Source organism: Barbus barbus (genome assembly GCF_936440315.1).
Source record: "Barbus barbus genome assembly, chromosome: 41".
Lineage (NCBI taxonomy): Eukaryota > Metazoa > Chordata > Actinopteri > Cypriniformes > Cyprinidae > Barbus > Barbus barbus.
Window position 1 is genome coordinate 25,601,401 of NC_136719.1, and position 12,502 is coordinate 25,613,902.

Here is a 12,502-nt window from a genome sequence, read left to right on the forward strand (position 1 = left end):
AATTGGCTGTAGTGAACAAGGGCATTAGTAGTTGGCTGAATGCTTGTGATTGGTCGAGTGAGTTCCAGGAGCACTGTGATTGGCTGAATGAGTTGCTGGGGTGCTTGTAATTGGCTGTAGTGAACGAGGGCATTAGTAGCTGGCTGAATGCTTGTGATTGGTCGAGTGAGTTCCAGGAGCACTGTGATTGGCTGGCGGCGTTGCTGGGGTGCTTGTAATTGGCTGTAGTGAACGAGGGCATTAGTAGTTGGCTGAATGCTTGTGATTGGTCGAGTGAGTTCCAGGAGCACTGTGATTGGCTGGCGGCGTTGCTGGGGTGCTTGTAATTGGCTGTAGTGAACGAGGGCATTAGTAGTTGGCTGAATGCTTGTGATTGGTCGAGTGAGTTCCAGGAGCACTGTGATTGGCTGAATGAGTTGCCGGGCTGCTTGTGATTGGCTGTAGTGAACGAGGGCATTAGTAGTTGGCTGAATGCTTGTGATTGGTCGAGTGAGTTCCAGGAGCACTGTGATTGGCTGGCGGCGTTGCTGGGGTGCTTGTGATTGGCTGTAGTGAACGAGGGCATTAGTAGTTGGCTGAATGCTTGTGATTGGTCGAGTGAGTTCCAGGAGCACTGTGATTGGCTGAATGAGTTGCCGGGCTGCTTGTGATTGGCTGTAGTGAACGAGGGCATTAGTAGTTGGCTGAATGCTTGTGATTGGTCGAGTGAGTTCCAGGAGCACTGTGATTGGCTGGCGGCGTTGCTGGGGTGCTTGTAATTGGCTGTAGTGAACGAGGGCATTAGTAGTTGGCTGAATTCTTGTGATTGGTCGAGTGAGTTCCAGGAGCACTGTGATTGGCTGAATGGGTTGCCGGGCTGTGTGTACTAATTAAGAATGTCAAAAGTACAAGTATGTTGATAAAACATTAAAAAAAAAAAAATTAATTTGTGGGTAAATTTGAAATATCAGTATTATCAATCTCAGCTGTATTTATTGGCATTATATTTAGCAATATTTGGATAATGATGGTGATTCCTTGTGTTTAAAGCTGCATTTGCATTAAAATTGAATTTTACCTTGAACTGGTGCTGCAACATGTGGTTTAGTTTAATTATTTGTTGCTTGCTTGCTTTATTACTGTTCCTGATCGGTTTAAATATTAACAACAAATAATCAATGATTAATGAAACATCAACAACCCTAGCACAAATAGCCTGTATTATAATCACTAGTAAGCGTTTCACCTGTAATGAAGAATAATCAGAGGAACATTAGTCCAGCTGGAAAAACCTTCTGTTTCCACATGTCAGGGTCATGTTGTACACATCATGCAGAAATTATGAATCACTATATCGTTGACTTCATATTTCTGATGCCTTGTCCCATTTTTATAATTATTTAATGTAGTTGTTTTGGGACAAGTGGCAAGCTTTCAGACTTTTTGATCTGGCAATCTGATCGGCTGTCAGCTTCCTGGAGTAAAGTACCATTTTTGTTTTTAATCGGTCCATCTGGAAACGAGGTTGTCGTACCAGGTTCACAAAGCAAGAACTATTGAGCAAGAACTAAGAACAAAGTTTAGCATTTAAGTGGCATCAAGTGATTTATTTCTCTGAAGTTTTAGATTTTCTGTACTTTGCGCTGAGATTCAAAGTCCCGATGTAACGGAACTAGCGACAGATCTGTTCTTCGGAACTGTGACGTAAATTTATCAAAAAAGAAAAAGGACGGGGTCATGGTGCCGTCCGTTGGTTGCTGATTGGATGGCGGCAGATCTGAATACAAGCTTGCAGTTGATTATACAAAAGGGGCGGGGTTTAAACAAACAAAGTGATTGAAGTTCACTGGTAGGTCAAGGTATGTTATTCTCAAAGCCGTGATATTTTAATGCAAATAAATGAATAAACAAGTAAAATTAATAAACGTTTGTATAGTTGAATCAGTCACAATAAGGTCAACAACATTCATTTCAAAAATAGGAAGGGTTAGTTTGCCATTTTGTGTCAGCTTCTGTTTTTTCTACAGTAATCTATATCAGATGATCTTGCCCTTAACACTTCATCAAAACAGAGATCGGTTGCTTTACTTGTCAGTCATGACTCATATGTTCTTTTATTAGTGGGCATGTCTTGACCAAAATAAGCTGCAGTGTGGATCAGAACTTATTTGACTGAAAGCGTATGTCAAGCCCTATAGCAGATGTTTATGTACAGTATGTGATGATCCATATCTAATTACATACAGATGACATTAAACTGAATCTCATTCATGCACTGGTAAGACCGACAGAAGCAGGACAAATGCGGAGAGAAATCAGTTTCAGAATGTACCAAGTACACAATATCAGAAGCAGATGTTCAGCAACTGTTCATGGTTAGCGACACGCTGCGCTCGGGCCAGATACTCGCGGCTCGCCAGGGTCCGTCTGCGACAGATGTGCTAGTGGCCGGCGTGATGCAGACGATAAAGCCAAGAATGTCTCACTCTTTGTGTTTCATGAAAACGAACGTTCAGATTCCACGACACGCGTCGGACGCATGTGGTGCAAACTTGACCGATCGCAGTGCGCCGCTTTTCTTGCGTTTGGGTCAAAGTTCACTACTTCGGTTGTGTTTCAGGACGCTCCTTGTTGGCGTGCTGTTTACTGCTGGAACATGTGCTCTAGATGTTTTACTTACTAAGTTTTACTGCCCCCAAATGAGTCTAAATCACTGTAAAGCTGTTGCGTGCGCTTCCTCGGGAGGATCGCTGTCAGCTCCTTAACAAGCCACTTAGCAGAATTCGCAAATTCTTTAGGAAATAATGAACAGCGTTCGTTTTGGCATCTCGTGGGTGGAACATGGTGTCCTGTGCTGAGACGACGCCCATGTGCTTGCTGGGTTTACAGTGGGGACACCAGGATTTTTCCTGTCTGTGGCGTTGTTGGCGCATTTTTTCGTCCACGGCTGCCGTTGTGTTTTGCTGTCACCATGTGCGGTTGTAGCATCTGGCTTTTCTCTTTCACACCGTCGTTCTGTCAGATTGCAGTGTTCTGGTCATTTAGTTTTCTCTCTGCGCTGGCACAGTTAGCCGCGTTTGGGACGCTGGTGTCGGCTTTTAGGCTCTACGCAGACTTCTCCGTGCAACATCTGCCTGAGGTGAAGGGCGAGCACAGTGTTTGAGCACATACGAGCTGTTACCTTTAGGATGTCATGTAGAATAACACATTCATTACGTCTGTTGTCACGTTGACTTCTTTTGCAGCTGTCATTACGCTGCTGTTGGAATGAGTCCTCGTGGGTTTTTGGCCTTTTAACAGATTCGACTGTTACACCTTTTTTAAAAGTACATTACATTTTTACAGTTTTTAAAGATACTGTGATTGTCATTTACCTGTGCAAAACTCACCAGCGTAATTCTAGTTTTGGGTGGTTGCCAGGGTGTTGCTATGCGGTTGCTAAGTTTTTCTGAGTGGCTATTATTAGTGTGTTCTGTGTGGTTGCCAGGGAGTTGCTTGGGTGTTGTTGATGGATGCTTTGCTATTCTTACTAAGATTTCTAAGCAGTTGCTAGGGTGTTGTGGTTGGTTTCCAGGGCGTTACTATGCAGTTGCAAATCTGTTCTTGTGATTGACTGGGATTGTGCTGCTGGGTGGTTGCTGGGATGGTTTAACTAAGCAGTTGCTAGGGTTTTTAGAGCCTTATGAAATCCATTTTATTTTTTCCCAAATTCCGTTTTTTTCCGTTTGAATTTTTCAGGATTCCGTTTTTTCCTGTTTGAATTTCTATAGACTCTGTTTTAATGGTTAAATTAAATTTTATTAATCAAACATTTGCTGGTCTTGTCTTTCTCTACAAGTGATTTACAGGACCCTGTATGTTATAGTCCTAAATTACTTCTAGTCGTTTAACCACCGCAGTATCTTGTCTCCATTGGCAATGTGCATGATTTGTGTCAAATGCAGGTGACGTCGCAGGAAGTGGAGAGGGCAGGTGGAGACTGCAAGTGTTACTGTAATCTTTTGTTTCTTGTCTGCACCACCTGGCTATTGTTGTGAAATGTTGAGATTCAATAAAACAAAAAAAAAGATTGCAAGTGACGTCACTTGTGGAAGTGCAGTCTGAGACAGGGTCAGAAATTAACTTCTCCATTAAGGGGAAATGGTTGCCCCCTGGAATTTTTTTTACGTTTGTGAGGGCAATTTTTATAATCACCATACTATGTTGTTTTTAGTATTACTTAAATTTACCCAATTACTTTTAATCAATATTTTAAACTGTTGACAATAACAATAGACGGTTTAAAATGTTATCTAAATTATACATGTAAAAAAACAGGAGCTCATAGGGCTGCAATATTACCGCAAAAATCACTATTAAAGATTATAGCTGTATATTGTAATAATGATTATTAACATTGATATAGAAAACAATAGCAAATGTTTTGGGTTCGTCACGTTCTGGCTTCATAGACAAACATGTTAGTCTAGTCTAGCACAAGTTGTGCAACGACTCCGTTTATAATCACTGAGGCTACGAAATGAATCTTTTATTTACATCGTGTCTGCACTGTGTTGTTTATGATGAGGAAATTCACAAGCGTGCGCACTCACCATAGCTCCAGGGTTTTCAGTGCTGACTAATCTAAGCACCTCTGATTGGCCAATTCCTAAGTTCAACAGAAACGTGCGTGATTATTGATAAGGTGCACAAAACAGCGTGTAAAAGCAGTGATGCAGTGTGAGCGAGTCTAAATGTTCTTTTGAAATGACACTTCATTTATTTTTTCACATTTAATTTTAATTGCGACAGCCATAATACATTGTTTAATTGAAGTTATGGGGCATTTTTGTTCATTTTCATGGCATTTTTTTCCACAATCCTCCTTAATTTCCAACCCTGGTCTGAGTGCATGTGCTGGTCTGCAGCCAAGCCTATTGGCTCTCATTAAACCTGAACTCTGCTATTTGTTGATTTTCTTAATCTGTTCGTTGTTTACATCGATTAACCTTTTGTGTTCTGCATTGCGCAAAACTTGTGTTTCGGTACCAGTACAGAACGACACAAGCAGTTTGATGCAAGACTTAAATTTGTCACAAACTCTCCAGACTGGGCTAAAACAAAGGCCGTTTTGAGGTCTTGGATCTGTGTTGATAACTCTGTTACTCAAGTATCTTTATAGTACTCGATGTCCTTTGGCTTCAGCAACATGGACCGCGTGAGAAATGATCTGGACGTGATCGATCAGTTGGAGCTCTAGCTGAGGGCTAACCAGGTGCTGTGAAAGCTAAGACAGCGCTTTATGATTTTTCCTCGCCCAGGGCCTACAACAGGTGAATAAGCAGGATGACCTGAGCTCATCACTGAAGAATCCTGATCTCCTTCTGTATTCCAGCATCATTATGAACAACAAAACCTGTTCGGATGGTGATTTGAACGCTCACGTTTCGTTTTATATTTTGTGTGAAATGGATGAGATAGATTGAGGAGTAAAATGTCACATGGACTATTCCATCAAAAATATCTTAATTTGTTTTCCGACTTACAGGTTTGAAACGACAAGAGGGTGAGTAATTAATGACAGAATTTTCATTTTTGGGTGAACTAACCCTTTAAAAGTACCGAGTTTGGTACCCAACCCTATGTACAATAGCATTTTATTCTGGGGGGTGATAAAGAGCATTAATATGTTGTCATACTCCTTTGGCAGTAAAATGTGACCAATGTAATCAATTAAATAATTGTGCTGTATAGTTCTGTTCTATTTAGTTAATATTTTGAGTTTTTTTGTATTAAATAATATGTGTAATAATGATCCAAGAATGGCCATTTAAAATATAACATTTTCGAATATGCTTAGTATTTATATTACAATTACCCCCGGTTTCACAGACAAGGCTTAAGCCTAGTCCTAGACTAAAATGTAAGTCTGAGCTGTTTCAACTGAAATAACTTGCTCTGACTGATCTTAAAATATATCAGTGCCTTTGTTTTGTCTCAAGATGCACCCCAGTAATGTTTTTTTCTAAGCATGTTTATAAAAATTACTTAAATGTCCTATTTCTGGCTTAGTCTAAGCCCTGTCTGTGAAACCGGGCCTTAGTGTAGTATTTAGGGTTAAATACATTTGAATGTGTATTTAGACATGATCAAACACTCGAGTTTTAGAGGTACATTTTTAAAACTCAAATAAAAAGAAGATAAAACATTTAAAGGTGCTGTACTCTTCTAAAGCATAAAAATACCATAATATGTTTGCAGATATTTAAGAAACATGCTAAGTTAACATACTTGTTTATCTGAAAAACAATGCTACAGTCAGTTATTCTCCTTTGAAAATGTGTGTTCCGGGCCAGAATGTCGGTCTCTGTTTTGTTATGTGAAACCCGCCCACTGCCAGTTTACCCAATAGTATTTTGGCACCCTGGGTTGCCAGTTGGCGGAAAACACAGCGTATTTCATTTTATTCATCGTCATGTGTGCTCGTTTATGTTGGTGTCATTAATCTGGAAACCTGCCTGTGCTCAAGTCTGAGGAGGAGGGGCCGGGTGAAAAAAACCCTCTCCAGGATTTAGAATTTGGACTGCAATACCTAGTTCTACCGCTAGGTCTATCCTACATACAGCAGTGGGTTCAACACTTTTGAGTTTGTCAACTGCTCATGAGTCTCTGTCCCAAATGGTCAAAACACGTCATAAAGTGCATAAACTTTTCTCAAAGTCTTATTTCTATATGAATATGAAGTTATTCCATTCAGATTTTAGTTAGTGATGACTGACTTAGCAAATATTAACAATAAGTAACCGTGCTGTTTCTTCTCTCTCAGATAAGTATGTTCACAAGGGTTTTAATGAATACCTTTAAAGCCTTAAGCCCTGTTCACACCAAGAACGATAACTATAAATGTAACGATATTAGCATCCAATCCAACTGACGATATCGTCTTTGTTCTAAGCACACGCTCATCTGCAGCTTTAAATTCTCGAGCTCGTTATAGCAGGATGGATTCTGATTGGGCGTCAATGTTTGTATCGTTCATGAGCTGGAAACAATTGTTCTGAAAGTGATTCCAATGATATTGTTTCTCTGTGCCTTTATCCATAATGGATAGCGAGTTGGACTTGTAACCCGAAGGTCGTGGGTTCGAATCTCAGGTCCGGCAGGGATTGTAGGTGGGGGCAGTGAATAACCAACACTCTCTCCTTCCTCAATACCACGACTGAGGTAAGACCCTTGAGCAAGACACCAAACCCCCAACTGCTCCCCGGGCGCCACAGCATTGGCTGCCCACTGCTCCGGGTGTATGTTCACTACTGAGTGTACACTTGGATTGATTTAATGCAGAGCACAAATTCTGAGTATGGGTCACCATACTTGGCCACACACCACTTCCCTTTCCCTTGTCGTTATAGCTGTGGTGTGGCTCTGCTATTCTTTAATATTGAGAATGATTTTTAGAACTTTATCGTTATCTTTATAGTTATCGTCCTTTGTGTGAATGGGCCTTAAACCTGCTAGATTTCTTAGACTCCAATTACATAGTTTGTTTTTCTGTCTCCCTTGGTAGATATTTGATTTCATTTAAATTGTAAGCTTAATTTGAATCAATTTCTCAGCAAACAAGAAATATATATTATGATATTTTGGATCCTAAGTTAAAGTATCTTGATTTAAGAGTGTTTAGTCATTTCTACTAGAAAGCAAGCCAAAAATGTTGAGGAAGAAAATCCCTTTTCCCATTAGAGCAAAAAAAAGTTTCCATTGGAGGCGTAACAATACCTTCACACCTGGTATTCCAAGCCTTTTCCGCCACGCCTCCACCCTGAGCTCCAGCGGGCCGCCAAGCCCGAGCAAACCCATAAATTCCTTTGCCTGGAGGGAGCGTCTTTACACCTGCAAAAGAAACCCTCCTCCACTGCGGCGCACCAACCAAACCTCCGCCCCGACCTGCTGCCCACCTCAGGCTGGAAATTCAGTCCAAACCCTGCTGCCAGGACCTCCGTATCTGATCTTGCATCTGAAGAATGCGTTTCGGAGGAACTAATAAAATGTTCTGGTTGTGTAACAGTGCCATCTGGTTTGGATTGGCACGCGGGGTTGGATGGAAGCAGATGAGTTGGTGGATGATGGGCATGTCAGTGATTCTTCTCATCTTAGTCATGTGATTCTTGACATATGTAGCAAATAAATCGGCGCTGAGTGTTTTATTCCACCTTTGCAGAATTTTGACTCATGCAAAGTTAAACAAGAGACATGTCATGTTAAGAGCTCATCAAACAAGCAGTCATGGTGTTAAAATCTGCCGGATGAGCTGCGATTCAGTGCAACAGTCTGATTGCAGAAGTAAAATTCTATGCTTCCCCCCTTTTTTATTCAAAATAAATACTGAACATAAGCTCTTAGGTTGTTAATCGATATAGATGTGCTTCATTTTTAAAAAATTGTTTAATTGTAGATAAAAAAACTACACTACTCCTGATCCTGCAGACAAAGACAAATGTGTATAATGTGTGTGTGTGTGTGTAATATTTTGCAGTAAACCTACAACAGTTGCACATTTTTTGCGCACAAAATAAAATATTTAATAACATATTATTCAAACTTAAAATATATTGTAAAAATGTTATCTATCTATCTATCTATCCAAGTATTTTTCAAAATGTTAGTTATATATCTGTAAAATATTATCTCTCCCTCTCTCTCTCTCTCTCTCTCTCTCTATATATATATATATATATATATATATATATATATATATATATATATATATATATATATATATATATATACATACACAGTGCTATGCATAAGTTTAGGCACCCATGCTAAAGTTGACTAAAAAGAGGAATAAAAAAATCATCTTTTGGAAATTGAACTTAATGCCTTAATTAAAATAATTGGGAAAAATCCTACCTTTAAGGACACCAATTTTCTTTGTGAATGAATAATGTATCGTAAATAAATAAATGTTCTTCCTTAAAATACAGGGTGCATAAGTTTGGGCACCCCTATGTTAAATTCCTATAGAGGCAGGCAGATTTTTATTTTTAAAGGCCAGTTACTTCATGGATCCAGGATACTATGCATCCTGATAAAGTTCCCTTGGCTTTTGGAATTAAAATAGCCCCACATCATCACATAGCCTTCACCATACCTAGAGATTGGCATGGTTTTATTTGAGTTAGCCTAATAGCTGGTTTGATTTGCATTGAGAGGTGATCTTATGGAAAGTACTCCATGCCAATCTCTAGGTATGGTGAAGGCTATGTGATGATGTGGGGCTATTTTAATTCCAAAAGCCAAGGGAACTTTATTTATTATTTATTTTTATTTATTTACGATACATTATTCATTCACAAAGAAAATTGGTGTCCTTAAAGGTAGGATTTTTCCCAATTTTTTTAATTAAGGCATTAAGTTCAATTTCCAAAAGATGATTTTTTCATTCCTCTTTTTAGTCAACTTTAGCATGGGTGCCTAAACTTATGCATAGCACTGTATATATAAAATTTTGTGTAATAAACTTAAAATATAATGTATCTGTACTATAACCAACATAGTTTTATATTTTTCTCCATTCATTTTATTTCAGTTACATCCAATGCAATGCTTGATGGGTCTGCAGCTCATTCCCTTATATATTTTTATCAAATCTAAATTTGTAATATTGTGATTAATCATAGAGCCGGTTGGTTCGGTTCATGTCTTTAATCTCTTTAATGTACAATTTATTTAAAATGTGAACATTGGGAAATTTGAAATAGAGAACAAACTAGCTAACTGTGAACACGATCATTGTGACAAGTTGAATAGTGATTGATCGTGTGGTTACATTGGTTGCCAACCATTAAACAACCTCCAATTACTGAGCGTTCACACCGACTGTGATTTAATTATCCCATTTATAGTTTCTACTTGACATTATTCCTCATTTTTCATATAATTGGTCTCCGCTCAACTGAGTTGCGAAGCAGATCTCGTGGCTTATTTCTTCACCCTGAATTGGATAAACTGCAGTGAGTCTTCAGCAGATGCGGCTGGCATCCACGCGCCCAACAGAGGCCCGATCACAGCACTCTGAGGGCTTGTATTTCTTCTGTTCAGCCTCATATTGAAGCCGAACAGCACCAGGATTGCGCTGACCGAGCCAAGCGTGACTCAATCGAACGCTGATGCGTGTTGCATTAAGAATATAAAACTCTTAGCAGCAGCTGTGAAGCGGTCAGCGTTGTTTCAGGGTCTTTGGATCTCGTAAAGACAGCCTTCATTTTTTTGTCTGTGCTCCAGATCCACGGCTCAGCTCTAGGCTTTCGGCCAGCTGAATTGTCGTCATGATAACCGTAATGCCCAGCATCGATTCGCTCCCTCCAAATGCACACCTTCTCGATTACATTAGCAATGCTGGCCCATCGAAGCACCAACATGTTGTTCCAGTAAATAGTGATGTTTCATGCCTGACAGGCCTGTGCTTCTGTCCACCATTTACTGCCGTACATACTGATGCTGTCAGAGTTTCATTACTGGAAAACACATTTGCTGTTGGCCGTCAAACTGACCTTCAAGGAACAAAACAATGGCCTTTCTGTTAGAACATCTAGTCATCTATGAGTTCAATGCATCTCATCGATCTGATAATTGCTCTGATGTGAGTCAGTCACTCCGGAGCTGGACATATAGTGTGGTATGAGGTCCGGATGGTGTTTTGGAAAGCGTTACTCAGTTTTCTTGTTTTGTTCCTGCAGGGAAGGACGAATCTACTGGTATTTGAAGATCCATTTTCCTCAGAGTGACGCGGTTTATTCAGAGAGGTATAAAAGCCCTTCTCTTCTCTACTGTTTTTGTGTTTTAAAAGTGTTTATTCGGCGCTTTGAGGATTCTGTGATTCCGTGATGCAGGAATCGCAGAAACTAGTCATAAAAATTTAATTTGCAGTAAAATGCAGATTGGCAGTTAATTGATTACTAAACTTTAATTTAACCGTTAAAACGAAACCCAGAAAAATTTAAATGGAAAACTTGGAATTTGGGAAAAAATCAAATGGATGGATTTCATACGGCTCTAAAAATGTCTTCAAAAATTGTTCAAAAATTGTATTGTTAAAGTTTTATGAATTCAGTTGATTATGCATGCTTTTTAATTGTTAAAAAGTAGTAAACCATTAAAGTGTAGTTAAATTAAAATGGAAAACATAGAATTTGGGAAAAAATTCCCAATATAGTTGTGCCCCCAAATTTTTTTTTATTTTAACGTTTAATTTATACAATTAAATTATTTTAGTAATCAATTAATTTATAATTCAACCAATTAATTTATTCAACCATTAAAATGGAATAAAACTGGTATTTGGGAAAAAATAAAACGAATAATTTCATGACAAGCCAGTAGTTGATCAAAAATGGAAAATCCTTAAGTATTCACTCTCTCAACCATCATAATGGCCTTTATATCATTCCAAATCCATGAAATCCTAGATGTTTTGAAGAAAATTTCAGAGTAACCAAGATCTCTAAAATTACAAAAATAAACAAAAACATCTCAAGCTCTTAATCAATGAGTAGTTCAGTAGATAACTGTCAAGCAGAATGGGAAAAATGTCAAAATGACAAATGATTTGAAATAAATTGTGTGGTGGGAGAAATATGAAATCCAGACATGACTAAATTGTGTATAGAAGGTTTACTATAAGCCATATTAGACTGACTTGTGGGCATTTATTGATAATGCATAGTATATAGATAATGCATCATGAGACAGTGATTTTTAACTTAGATGGACCTAAAGTTTTGTAAAATGGATCCAAAAAATTTGAATTATATAAAATCTGTATCTGCCATGCAGTAGCCTGTAGGGATGGGACGATACACCTACCTCCCGATTCGATACTATCACGATACTTGGGTGCCGATACGATATGTATTGCAATTTTTTTAAGAATTTCGATTCTACAAGTATTGCAATTCGATATTGCTATGTGTTGCGATTTTAGTTTTTAACTCTGGACCATGGGAAAAAGTTGAATGATACACTTAATATACAGACTGTCACAATAATAAAAAAACACAACATCTTAGCAGTCACTAGTGATTTTTATATTAAAGACTGGACAATGGAAAATAGTTGATCAGACTCTTAAAAGAGACTGTATATGATGAGTCATATTAACAAAAACAACGATCGTCTGCGCCCCGATACATTTCGCCCTCTGTTAGAGTTACAAAGCGCTAACTTCTCCCCACCACCTCTTGGGAAAAAATAAAATAAAATCGATTCTGAGGTAAACCAATCGATTTTTAAATCATTTTAAAAAGAATCGATTTTTTTTTTTCTCCCACCCCTAGTAGCCTGTGAAGCTGATATATGGCAATACATTTAAAACAACCAACAACAAGAAAGTGCTTTGAACTATTGAATGAAAAAGAGTTGCATGACGTTTCTTCAAAATGATGTTTGTCCCCTAAGGGTGGATACATATTGACATCATTTTCATTTTAGGGTGCGCTCTTTATTTTAGTTGTCTTCTTTTGTTTGTTTTCATTATTGGATT

General features: G+C 38.6%; 1 protein-coding gene across 2 annotated transcripts in view; it reads left to right on the forward strand.

Annotated features, from left to right (window-relative positions):
- LOC306860196 (uncharacterized protein) overlaps nucleotides 1-12,502 on the forward strand; it is a 38,761-nt gene that overhangs the window by 4,042 nt on the left and 22,217 nt on the right. For both annotated transcript variants that reach the window (XR_013783367.1, XM_079401766.1), the window contains exon 6: nucleotides 10,701-10,766. Coding sequence is in view for 1 of the 2 variants with exons in the window: in XM_079401766.1 (XP_079257892.1) it covers nucleotides 10,701-10,766 (66 nt within the window). In the remaining variant the exon portion in view is untranslated. The remainder of the gene's footprint in view (nucleotides 1-10,700; nucleotides 10,767-12,502) is intronic.